The 11495-nt window shown below is 51.5% G+C and overlaps 1 protein-coding gene across 6 annotated transcripts; it reads left to right on the plus strand.

Moving 5' to 3' along the window:
• Window positions 1-2300: 2300 nt before the first annotated feature.
• Window positions 2301-11475, plus strand: Uba7 (ubiquitin like modifier activating enzyme 7). 6 transcript variants are annotated; one of them, XM_027414514.2, is made up of 24 exons: window positions 2301-2483; window positions 2568-2736; window positions 2822-2956; window positions 3047-3153; window positions 4015-4105; window positions 4188-4323; window positions 4416-4513; window positions 4612-4758; window positions 5235-5405; window positions 5593-5700; window positions 5848-5928; window positions 6005-6163; window positions 6239-6404; window positions 6483-6688; window positions 6776-6840; window positions 6920-7103; window positions 7177-7251; window positions 7460-7631; window positions 8338-8420; window positions 8678-8770; window positions 8864-9055; window positions 10535-10627; window positions 10702-10802; window positions 11243-11475. In XM_027414514.2, exons 1-24 carry the CDS (start codon window positions 2455-2457, stop codon window positions 11373-11375), a joined length of 2994 nt encoding a protein of 997 aa, XP_027270315.1. In that variant the 5' UTR covers window positions 2301-2454; the 3' UTR covers window positions 11376-11475. The 6 variants fall into 6 exon arrangements, with proteins under 6 accessions (XP_027270315.1, XP_035299840.1, XP_027270318.1 ...); XM_035443949.1 differs by having other exon boundaries at window positions 7186-7251; XM_027414517.2 differs by having other exon boundaries at window positions 6242-6404.
• The last annotated feature ends 20 nt before the right edge of the window (window positions 11476-11495 follow it).

Genomic DNA, 11495 nt, shown 5'->3' on the forward strand with positions numbered 1-11495 from the left:
AATGAATAAGTGAGGTAGACAGATACTGTGTGGTTCTAATTACAGCAGATGACAAGCCCAGGGTTCAAGCTCCAGCATCAAGCCATATACAGTGGTGTGCACTTGTGCTAACATTACTTTAGAGATGGAAGTTCTTGTCAATACATAATGAGTTCCAGGTCAGCCTGGATTACATGAGACTCTATCCCCAAAACAAAAACAAGCAACAACAAAAATTAAACAAACAAAACAGCCAGGTGTGTAGCTCAGTTGGTAGAATGGTTGCCTTGCCCATTAGTACGTGTAATGGTGCATGCCTGTCACCGCAACCCTTAGGAGAGGTAAAGACAGGATTAGAAACACAAGGTCATCCTTGACGATATCAAACTTGAAGCCAGCCTGGACTAAATGAAACCCTGTCCTCATAAAAAAAAGTGCTGGGGGGAGGCTGGAGATATGGCTCAGTGGTTAAGAGTACTTGCTCCTCTTCCAGAGGACCCGGGTTCAATTCCCAGAACCCACATGGCAGCTCACAGCTGTCTGTAACTCAAGTTCCAGGGGATCCAACAGCCTTTTATGGCTTCCACAGGTACAAAGTATACATGTGGTTTACACACATGCAGGCAAAACAATCATACACAAAAAACAAAACAAACAAAAAAAAAAAACAATAGGGCCCAAAGAGGTGGCTCAGTGAGTTACTTGTTGCCAAGCCTGATGACCTGAGTTCAATCCCAAGTACCTAAGTGGGAGAAGGAACAAACTGACATCACAAGTTGTCCTATGACCTCCACTTGCTTTCTATAATCATTAAAAACAACAACAAGGCTGGGAGTGGGCAGATCTCTGAGTTCAGCCTGGTCTACACAGCAAGTTCCAGGTCAGAGCCAGAGCTACAGAGAGAGACTGTTTTCCAAAAAAGAAAAAAGTCAACATCACAATAAAATAGTAGCAAGTCAGTTGTGATAGCTAGCCACTTTTCTTGCTAGAATTGAGGCTCACTCCTCAGAAGGGAATTCATGTCTGACACTATAAACCTGGTCAAAAGCCACCTCATGGGTGAGCTGCAGGTGTTATTTTGTAAAATATGTACACTGCATCCGTAGTTATGTTAATGACCATATACATCAGGGCTACTGTCAGCTTTGGTCAGTGAAGCTTTTCTTAGATTTATTTATTTTACATATATATGAGTTCGTTTTGTGCATGTAGGCCTTCATACCAGAATTGGGTATCAGATATCATTATAGATGGCTGTGAGAGCCACCATGTGCATGCTGGGAATTGAACTCAGGACCTTTGGAAGAGCAGCCCCTGCTCTTAACAGCTGAGCCATCTCTCCGGCCTCAGAGAAGCTTCTTTTTTTAGTGGACAGTGGTAACTGCAGAGACTCCTACCTGGTCAAAGTGTGGAGAATAAGTGACTGTCAAACATTCAGCCCAAACAGAGACATCTGTATCAGCCCCATCCTAGGCTCAGGAAACGGGATGCAGTGCTAGAGCTCGAGGATGGAGTCTGCAGCACTGCCTTCCAGCCGTGACATGGCTGTTGTCTCTTGAACTCATAACAGCTGTGACCTGCACAAGACCTGTACATTTGGGCCTGGGAGCATTCTGTCATGGAGGGGTCAGCGAGGCCCCGCCCCCCCAGGAGGGGAAGACAGTTTAGTTCTGTAGCCACTGGTAAGGTACCCAAATAACCTCTCGCCCACCCTCCTGTTAGCAATCCTGTGAAACTCACCAAGTGACAAAAGCAAGAGACATGAAAGTTGAAGGGGGAGGGGGCATGGGAGGCTAAAGGGCTGACTATGATCAAAATACATACACACATTTATGAAAATGCCATAATGAAGCACATTGTTATGTGTAATTAATACATGCTGATAGAAAAACACAGGCAGTACACATCAACTTCCTGTGTTATTTTCACAATTTATTGTGAACCTGTAATTATTTCAAAACAAAAGTTTGAAAACCTATATGGAGGCCGGGCATTGGTGGCACACACCTTTAATCCCAGCACTCGGGAGGCAGAGGCAGGTGGATCTCTGTGAGTTCGAGGCCAGCCTGGTCTACAGAGCGAGTGCCAGGATAGGCTCCAAAGCTACACAGAGAAACCCTGTCTCGAAAAACCAAAAAGAAAAAAAAAAAAAAGAAAGAAAAGAAAACCTATACAGATGTAGGTCTTCCTTTTGTAGCTGCCCTGTGCTCCCCACTCTCCAATCTGACTCTTGTAATACTGGGACTTAAGCCAGGAGATAAACCCCTACTGGCCTGTAGAGGGAGGGCAGGCATCTGAAGCCAATTCAGAATCCAGTTTCACTTTTGTTTTCCTAAAATTAGAGGAGCCAGGAAAGGAACTTTGACAAGCAGCAACTGGCGCTTTGGTTCCTGTTTGCATCAGTTACAAGCTCTGTTGTGCGCCCCCCAAAAGCTGTGAGCATTTCCGCCTCCTTATCCAGCCCCAGGACTGAGGATGGATGAGGAGCTATACTCCAGGCAACTGTGAGTCTCAAGGTGGGATACAAAGTCGGGTGGCCTCCAGACCTTTGGTCTCCAGCTGCCTGCCCTCTGACTTCTTGACCACAGGTATGTGCTGGGCTTGCCTGCCATGCAGAGGATCCAGAGAGCCAGAGTCTTGCTGTCTGGTCTTCGGGGCCTAGGAGCTGAGGTTGCCAAGAACCTGGTCCTTATGGGTGTGGGCAGCCTCACCCTACATGATCCCCATCCCACCTGCTGGGCTGACCTGGCTGCTCAGGTGAGAGTTTTTAGGGTCTCTATGCTCCCTCCCAGCGCAGGGCTGAAGGGGAGTCTCTTTGATCAAGCTACTATTCTGTCCTTAGTTTTTCCTCTCAGAGGAAAGCTTGGGAAGGAGCAGGGCTGAGGCCTCTCAAGCACCACTGGCTCAGCTCAATGAAGCTGTCCAGATCTCCGTCCATACAGGTGACATCACTGAGGACCTGCTACTGGCTTTCCAGGTACTACCCAAGGCCCATCTGCATGCCAGCCTAGATCCTCCCTCCTGCCCTTAACAGCAAAGGTGGCAAGTGATTCTGGTGTCCATGTAGGTGGTGGTGCTGACTAACTCCAAGCTGGAAGAGCAGCTGAAGGTGGGAACCTTCTGCCATAAGCATGGAATCTATTTTCTGGTGGCTGAAACCCCGGGCCTTGTCGGGTGAGGAGACTACCTATATACCCCACTACATCACTGCCAGCAATTGGCCCCAATGCTTTTATTTATTTTGTATACAGTGTTCTGTCTGCATGTATCCCTGCACGCCAGAAGACAGAGCCAGATCTCATTACAGATGGCTGTGAGCCACCATGTGGGTTCTGGGATTGAACTCAGGACCTCTGGAAGAGCAGTCACTGCTCCTAACCACTGAGCCATCTCTCCAGGCCCAGCTTTTCCCTGTTCTAAGCTTGTTGTTGCAGTTTAAGAAAGCAGTGTGCAAGAGAAAGATGCCATATGACACCATTCAACGGGGTTCAAACAGAGGGGTTTTTTGTTTTTAATTAAGGAAAGGGATCATAAAAGGGGGAAAGGGAAGAGGGTGGACTGGCCTCCAGAGACAGGAGCAGCAGGAGAGAGCAGAAAGGAAAGGGGGAGAGAGAAAAGGGGGAGAGAGTGAGGGAGAGGGGGCAGACAGAGAGGAAGAGAAAGAAAGAGAGGAGGATGGGAGGTGGGCAGGGCCCGTTTAAAAGGGAACATAGTGAATGTGCACAGGTGGTGCTCTTAGTGGCTGCAGCTGAGGGCGTATCCTGTCAGAACCCCAAGGACAGGCCAGTGCAGATGCCTGAATACTAACACTTGTTCCTATCACCCTCTACCCTGCCTCAAGCCTAGCAAGGGATGGTCTTAATTCTGGACCACAATCCCATCCTCAGTGTCCAGACCCGTTCTAGTACAATTTATGTGCCCCAATCTTAATTTCCATCTTTTCCGGGATTCCTTTCCCTCTGGGCCTGTCCTAGTGGCCCCTGCCATTACTCACAACTGGTGAGCCCTCCCAGTAACTTTTGCCAACCATGCTAGGCGGGTGTTCTGTGACTTTGGTGAGGACTTCACTGTTGCGGACCCTACAGAGGTAGAACCCATGACAGCTGCCATCCAGGACATCTCCCAGGTGGGTGCTGATATCCAAGAAAGGTGGCAGGTCTGTGGAAAGCAGGTGTGGGTACTCTGAAGTCAAACCACCTCTCACCCAGGGATTGCCTGGCATTGTTACTCTGAGAGGAGACACCAAAAGACACTCCTTCCGTGACGGGGACTTGGTGATTTTCTCAGGCATTGAAGGCATGGTTGAGCTCAACAATTGTTCTCCCCAGCCTGTCCATGTACAGAGTAAGCCAACCCTACTCCAACCCCTGACTTAGTGCTATGCAGAAACTGCTTATTTCTAGGGGTCATAACTTACTTGGCTGGATATCTTCCAGAAGATGGGTCCTTGGAGATTGGAGACACAAGCGCTTTCTCCCGTTACTTGCGTGGTGGGGTCATTACTGAAGTCAAGAGACCCAAGACTGTGAGGCATGTGAGTGAAAGCCCAGCTGAGGTGGGAGCACCTGGTCACATCAAGGATGCATAGTGTCCCAGACCTCATCCTGAGCCAGACAACTCTGACCCCTACAGAAGTCCCTGGACACAGCCCTGCTTCAGCCCCATGTGGTGGTCCAGAGTACTCAGGAAGCACAACGCGCTCACTGCCTACATCAGGCCTTCCTTGCCCTGCACAAGTTCCAGCAACTTCATGGCCGGCTACCCAAGCCCTGGGATCCTGTGAGTGCCCCACATTGCCCAATGCACAGCCTCTGTCTTAGTGGGTCTCTCACCTTTCAAACTTCACCTCAACGGCCATTTACAGATCCAAGTCTGAACCCTAGAGGCAGATTCTGTACTCAGCAGCAGGACATGAAAACCACCATTGTACACTAGAGATTGTGATCATAAGATGTACTTACAAGGCCTACAACCTCCTGCAGACCCTGCTTGCTCCATCCTTAAGCCACGAGAGGCAGGGTAGAAGCTTTGTTCAGACTGGTGATGCCTTCAGTGTCTCTGGCTGATGCTAGACACCTTTGGGTAGTGCTTCCCAGCCTAGCAACAATGCCAGGCTTTCCCATTTAGGATTCTGCTGCCTCAGTGGAATAGAGTAGATGGGTGCCTGAAGGCTTTGCGGGGGGGGGGGGGGCGTGTCAGAATTCAGACTGGGGCTCCCAGGCCCACAAATGCTGTGCCTTGGTGTCATCCCCCAGGTTGATGCAGAGACTGTGGTGCGCGTGGCCCAGGACCTGGAGCCACTAACAGGGACAAAAGAAGAATCGCTGGATGAGGCTCTACTTCGGAAATTTGCCCTGTGTAGTGCTGGTAGTTTAAGCCCCATGGCAGCCATTCTGGGAGGAGTGGCAGCCCAAGAAGTCCTGAAGGTAGACACAGGTGGGGAGAGGAAGGGACTGGGAGAGTGAGCAGGTCAATGTATGTACCAGAGGGCACCCATACCAATCTGTAGCCTTGGAGCATTTTATCAACCCAGGTGCAGCCCTCAGATGGGCTCTAAGGGGACTAGGGATTAGGCGTTGGCAGAAATCCCCATAGTGAGATGCCCTCCCCCAGGCAATCTCCGGGAAGTTCATGCCCCTGGACCAGTGGCTGTACTTTGATGCCCTTGAATGTCTTCCTGAAGATGAGGAGCTCCTTCCCAATCCTGAGGACTGTCATCCGGTGAGAACTGGTGGTGAAAGCCTTGTTCTAAGGCAAGGCTAGAGGAGAAACCTGAGAAACAAACGCTTCTAGGGTCCCGATTAAACAGCTCAGTGAATAACTCACAGCACAGGCGTCAGCCGTCACTGACCGTCATGTGTTCCCTAGAGAAACTGCCGATACGACGGGCAAATTGCTGTGTTTGGAACTGGTTTTCAGCAGAAATTGAGCTACCAACATTACCTCTTGGTGAGCTGAGGGATGGTGGTGGGGATGTCTTGGGGAAATCCAGGCCAAGTGCCCTGGATAAGATTGTTGCTGCCAGCAGGTGGGTGCTGGTGCCATTGGCTGTGAAATGCTCAAAAGTTTTGCCCTCATGGGCCTGGGAGTCAGGGCTAATGGAGGCGTGGCTGTTGCTGACATGGACCACATAGAACGCTCCAACCTCAGCAGGCAGTTCCTCTTTAGGCCCCAGGACATTGGGGTGAGTACTGGTCCCTCTTACATCCTTGTGTCTCAGGTTGCTTTCTCGTAATGTGCCAATTTCCTCTCTTCCCAGAAGCCCAAGGCAGAGGTGGCTGCAACAGCAGCCCAGCGTCTAAACCCAGACCTACAAGTGACCTTCTATACTAACCCACTGGATCCCACCACTCAGCACATCTTTGGTGACGACTTCTTCTCCAGGGTGGATGGTGTTGTTGCTGCTTTGGACAGCTTTGAGGCCCGTGAGTGCCTAACTTAGAGCTGAGCCCCTTGCCCAAGACTCTGGCAGCCTCACTCCATACCCTATGCCCTTTGACCAGGGCACTATGTTGCCGCTCGCTGCACGCACTATCTGAAACCACTGCTGGAGGCAGGCACACAGGGAACCCGGGGGAGTGCTTCAGTGTTTGTGCCACATGTGACCGAAGTCTACAAAGGCCCCATCTCAGCTGCAGATCCTGAGGGTGTGCCCCACCCTCTGTGTACTCTGCGGTACTTCCCCAGCACAGTCGAGCACATCCTGCAGGTAAATCTATCCTGTCCTACCCATCTCAATCCCAAAATGGCACATCTGTTCTTCATCCAGCACCTCATCGTCCCCCTTCCCCCACAGTGGGCCCGAGATGAATTTGAGGGACTCTTCAGCCGATCTGCAGAGACCATCAACTGTTACCAAGAGTAAGGCCAAAAGCAGGAAGGGAGGAGTCCAGGACTCCAGGCACAGAGTTCAGCCTCAAACCTCCTCCTCTTTCTGCAGGGCATGCACTTCCCTGTCGGGCATGGATAGGACGCAAACGCTAATCTTACTGCAGCAAGTGATGGGTGTCCTAAAAAGGCGCCCAAAGACCTGGGAAGACTGCGTGGTGTGGGCTCTAGGCCACTGGCAACTATGCTTCCATGATGGCATTGTAGAGCTGCTGAGGCAATTCCCACCTGATAAAGTAGGTGGTCAGTGGTGGGGCAGATGATGGCTCTAGGAGACCAGACTGAGCCCAGCAGCCTCTATTTCCTTAGGTACTTAAGGATGGAACTCTGTTCTGGTCAGGATCCAAAAGCTGTCCACAGCCCTTGCAATTTGACCCCAACCAAGTGAGTGGAGTCCTTAGACATGAGTCCTCTTAGAGTAGAGGTCGTCGCCTTTGCGTTCTGCTAAGATGCACAGGTGCTAAGAGAGCCATGCTTGTGCAAATGTGGGTGTCTGTACTTGACAGTCAGGCATTCAGACATAGTCATCAAAGGGCAATGAACCCCATCTCATGTACCCATGAATCTGTTCCTGCTCTCTGCCTGGCTTTAGGACATGCATTTCCTCTACGTGCTGGCAGCTGCCAACCTGTATGCACAAATGCATGGGCTTCTCGGCTCACATGACCAGACTGCACTCAAGGAACTGCTGCAGCTGCTGCCAGAGCCTGCTTCCATGCACCAGAGCCTCATCTCTGATGGTGCTTTTACTGCCGCTGAGTTTGGTGAGTTCCAGTCTTACACAGTCCTTCCTTCTAGGCTTGTCCCCGTCTTCAGCCTGTACTCAAAAGGCAGATGGGGCTTGAAAGACCTAAAGCTAACTTGCTTCCTCTCTCTGGCCTTCTTTGGGTTTGTTGTTGTTCATTTAATTTTTATCTTATATGTATGAGTATTTTACCTACATGTGTATCTATGCACCACATGTGTGCCTGGTGCCCACAGACACCAGAAAAGGGCATTCATGCCCTGGAACTGGAGTTTGGGACAGTTGTGAGCTGCCTTGAACTGAACTGGCGCCCTCTACTAGAACAAGTGCTCTTAACTGTTGAGCCATCTCTCAGCCCCTTCTGGGCCTCTTACTTTGCTGCTTAGTTTATCTCTGTCCACTAGTCCCTCAGTAAGTCCTCTTTCTGCTGCCTAAAACATATCCCTTGAGAACATATCCCAAAGTTCTCTTGAGAGACTTTGAGAATTTGAAATGTTCTACAGAGCGCCTAGCTGTGATTCCCAGGTGAGGACAGAGCCACAGAGGTAATCACAGGTGGTAAAGAGCAGGGCTGCAAGGAAGCAGATTGCGGCATTGATGAGGGACTCCTCCTCGATTTGGTCAAGCGGCAGTGAATGGCAGGTTAGGCAGAGACCAAAGATGAACACAGGCTCCAGAGTACAGGAAATGAACTAAGGACTGCTCCCATACTCTTCCCCTGACAGGCCCGGAACAGCTGAAGGAACTACAGGAACTTCTGAGAGACTGGAGCAAGGGCCCTCGGCTGAAGCCTGTGTTGTTTGAGAAGGTAGGACCCCAAGCGGGTATGATGATCTGGGCTGTGGGAAGGTCAGGAATTGGAGTAGTCCAAGAACCCAAGTTTCCCTCCTTCAAGGCCATGGTGGTAGCTCGTTCTCCTTGCACCTCCATTGCACTGTGTGACAAAGCAGGGAGATGATAAATACCCACCCACAAAACTGTACAGAGACCAGCCAGTGGCATCCAGCTGGCCATGGGGAGGGGTGCCACTGCACTGCTAACACTACTGTGACTTGGGCCTGGCAGAATGATGACAGCAACTTCCATGTGGACTTTGTGGTAGCAGCGACTGATCTGAGAGCTCAGAACTATGGAATCCTACCAGTTAACCATGCTCAGGTAACTCCACCCCTTTGGGGCTCAGACCTGAAAGTGAGAGCCAAATCTTAGTCCGAAACCTTGAGCCCAGACCAAATGCCCTGTCCTTGACAGATCAAGCAAATTGTGGGCCGGATAATCCCAGCCATTGCCACCAGTACAGCAGTTGTGGCAGGCTTATTGGGCCTGGAGCTGTATAAGGTGGTAAGTGGGCCACGGCCCCTTAGTACCTTTCGTCGAAGCTATCTGCACCTGGCTGAAAACTACTTCATACGATCAGTGCCTTCTGCCCCAGCCCTCCAGTTGGTGAGCCTTTGATACCCTACCCTTGTTCCCATTAGACCTGAGTTTTCCCTTTTCCCAGCCAACAAACAGTCCTCTCTCTGGCTGTGGGCTCTCTCCAGGCCCCAGACTATGGGGGAATCCTCTAGACTCCGTTTAGCTCCCTTCCTGCTATGAAGCCAGGCTGGGACCTGTCAGAAACAGGAAATAGCCATCAGCCATAACCCCCAACCCCCTTGCAGTCCAGGGTCTGGGGGAGCTGCAGCTTTAACTCATTAGTGGAGCCAGACATCCCCCACAGTCCCCTCCTTCTCAATAATATCCTGGTGGGAGGGAGTAAGGAGGGGTGACCATAGACTCAGCCCCAGAAAGGAGTCTAGCTTCCTTCTATAGAGCCCTTTTCTGTCCACCTCAAGCCAAGTTAAAGGGCAGCAGGCTTGCTACCATGAGTGTGGGTCTCAGCTCTATAGAAGACTGTTTATGCTACAGATATGAGTACAGCAAGGTCTGGGCAACCCTGGTGTGTGAACATGGAGGGATCAAGTTCACACATCTGTGTGCCAGATGGGAGAGCAACGATCTTCCTCAATGTGAACATTCGTGGATGTGCGTGTGGACACATGTGAGGGTGTTGCTGGATTTGTTTGTGTGTGTGTGTTCCTACGAAGGCAGGATGGCAATGCTTCCAATTGTGCGCCCAGGCTCTGCCACAGCTGGCATTTCCCTTAGGAACAGGAAAGGGGTAGAAGGAAGCCCTCACCAGGGGAAAGGACAGAGGTCACTAGCTAGCCTAGGGTCCCTCTGGACAAGCACACAGAGTGCTTTTGTGAGGTGCCCCACTGTTAACCGGCACAGAGACTGCCTTTGTCCATGGAATGGGGGTGGGTAGGAGTCCCCATCTTGCCTCTAGCCTAGTCTCAGTTCGACCTCAGTATGTTTTCTGAGGGTTGGAAGGAGCCTTTTGTCCTGGACTCTGGATGTCTGCTACATCTGTCCTCAGCTATAGATACCAGGACTCTTCAACTGGGAAAAAGCTATCTCTGGGTCAGTAGGGTTACATTGTCACTGTGTCTTTGGTTTTCACATGCCCGTGAGCAGTCCAAAGCCCAGTATGTATGGACTGGGGAATATCATGAGCTGTATCCTCCAGCTCCCAGCCTGCCCTTTGAGGAACAAGCAGCTTTATCGGAGACTGCAGCAGCCCAGCTCCAGCTTCCTCAGGAAGCAGCCCCCCCCCCCCCCGCCTCCAACTGGCCTGTGTGATGGATGTCTGTTTCCCTGAACAGGGCCCCATAGCTCCATTTCCTGTGCTGGCCCCAGCCTGGGTGGGGAGGGGGCTGAGACTCTGGGCCCAGATCCCACCTTCCACCCCCCCCCCATCTCTTGGCTCCTGCTTCCTGCCTCTAGAGCAGCTCCTCCTCTAGGAAAAGCTGCTGGTAACTGGGCCAGGGGTTGCAGATTTGTGTGAGAAATCTCTAATTGCTCCTCACTTTCACCCCATAGTTCCAGCACCTGAAGTGGACCTGTTGGGACCACCTGAAGGTGCCTGCTGGGCAGCCTGAGAGGACACTGGAATCACTGCTGGCCCATCTCCAGGTGTGTCCGGTCTCCTGTCTGCCTCAGGCTCAGCCCAGTCTGGTCCAGTAAGTAGCTGATGTGTATCTCTGCAGGAAGAACAGGCACTGAAGGTGGAGATGCTGCTGTATGGCCCTTACATACTCTATTCTGCACAATGGCCACTTGAAAAGCAAGCTCGGTGCCTGTGCCTCAGGTGAGCCAGCACTGGACACAGCTGGGCCCTACCATGCCCCAGGATGTTGAGGATGGGTGACAGCCTCTTTTTCTCAACCCCATTCTAGGCCCCTCACACCTTCTTGAAGCATTCTTCCACCAAATGGAGCCAACAAATGGGCTTGGGGTGGGGCTAAGAGCCTGAGGAAGGGGACTTCAGTAGCTTGGCCAGCCCCCCTGGCTCCCCATACACTGCCCAGCCCCCCCCAAGCCTACTCCCAGGGGACCCACAACTTCCTGCCTCCTGCCTGCCCCCACCAGCTGCTCCTAAAATAGTTTCAGATGTTTCCTGCCTTGAGCCACTCCTGCTCCTGGTTTGGGCTCCTGAGCGCTCACCAGCACCCTCTAGTCCACACTAGGTTGCCCTCTGTCTTCCTCAGCTCACTGACCAAATCTCCCCTAAACCCCCTCCCGTACTAGGGTGACAGAACTGGTTCAGCAAGTGACCGGCCGCGAGCCTGAGCCTGGGCTGCGGGTACTGGTGTTGGAGCTGAGCTGTGAGGGTGAGGGGGATGAAACTGCCTTTCCACCTCTGCATTATGAGCTGTGGTAGCCCCCACACCACCACTCGGTCACCACGAACTCGACATAAAATCCCTGCATCTTGAACCTACAGCAGATACTTCAACAATTAAAAACTTGAAGAAAGTGGAGACGATGGATGCTAGAACAT

Source organism: Cricetulus griseus, chromosome 4, assembly GCF_003668045.3.
Source record: "Cricetulus griseus strain 17A/GY chromosome 4, alternate assembly CriGri-PICRH-1.0, whole genome shotgun sequence".
Lineage (NCBI taxonomy): Eukaryota > Metazoa > Chordata > Mammalia > Rodentia > Cricetidae > Cricetulus > Cricetulus griseus.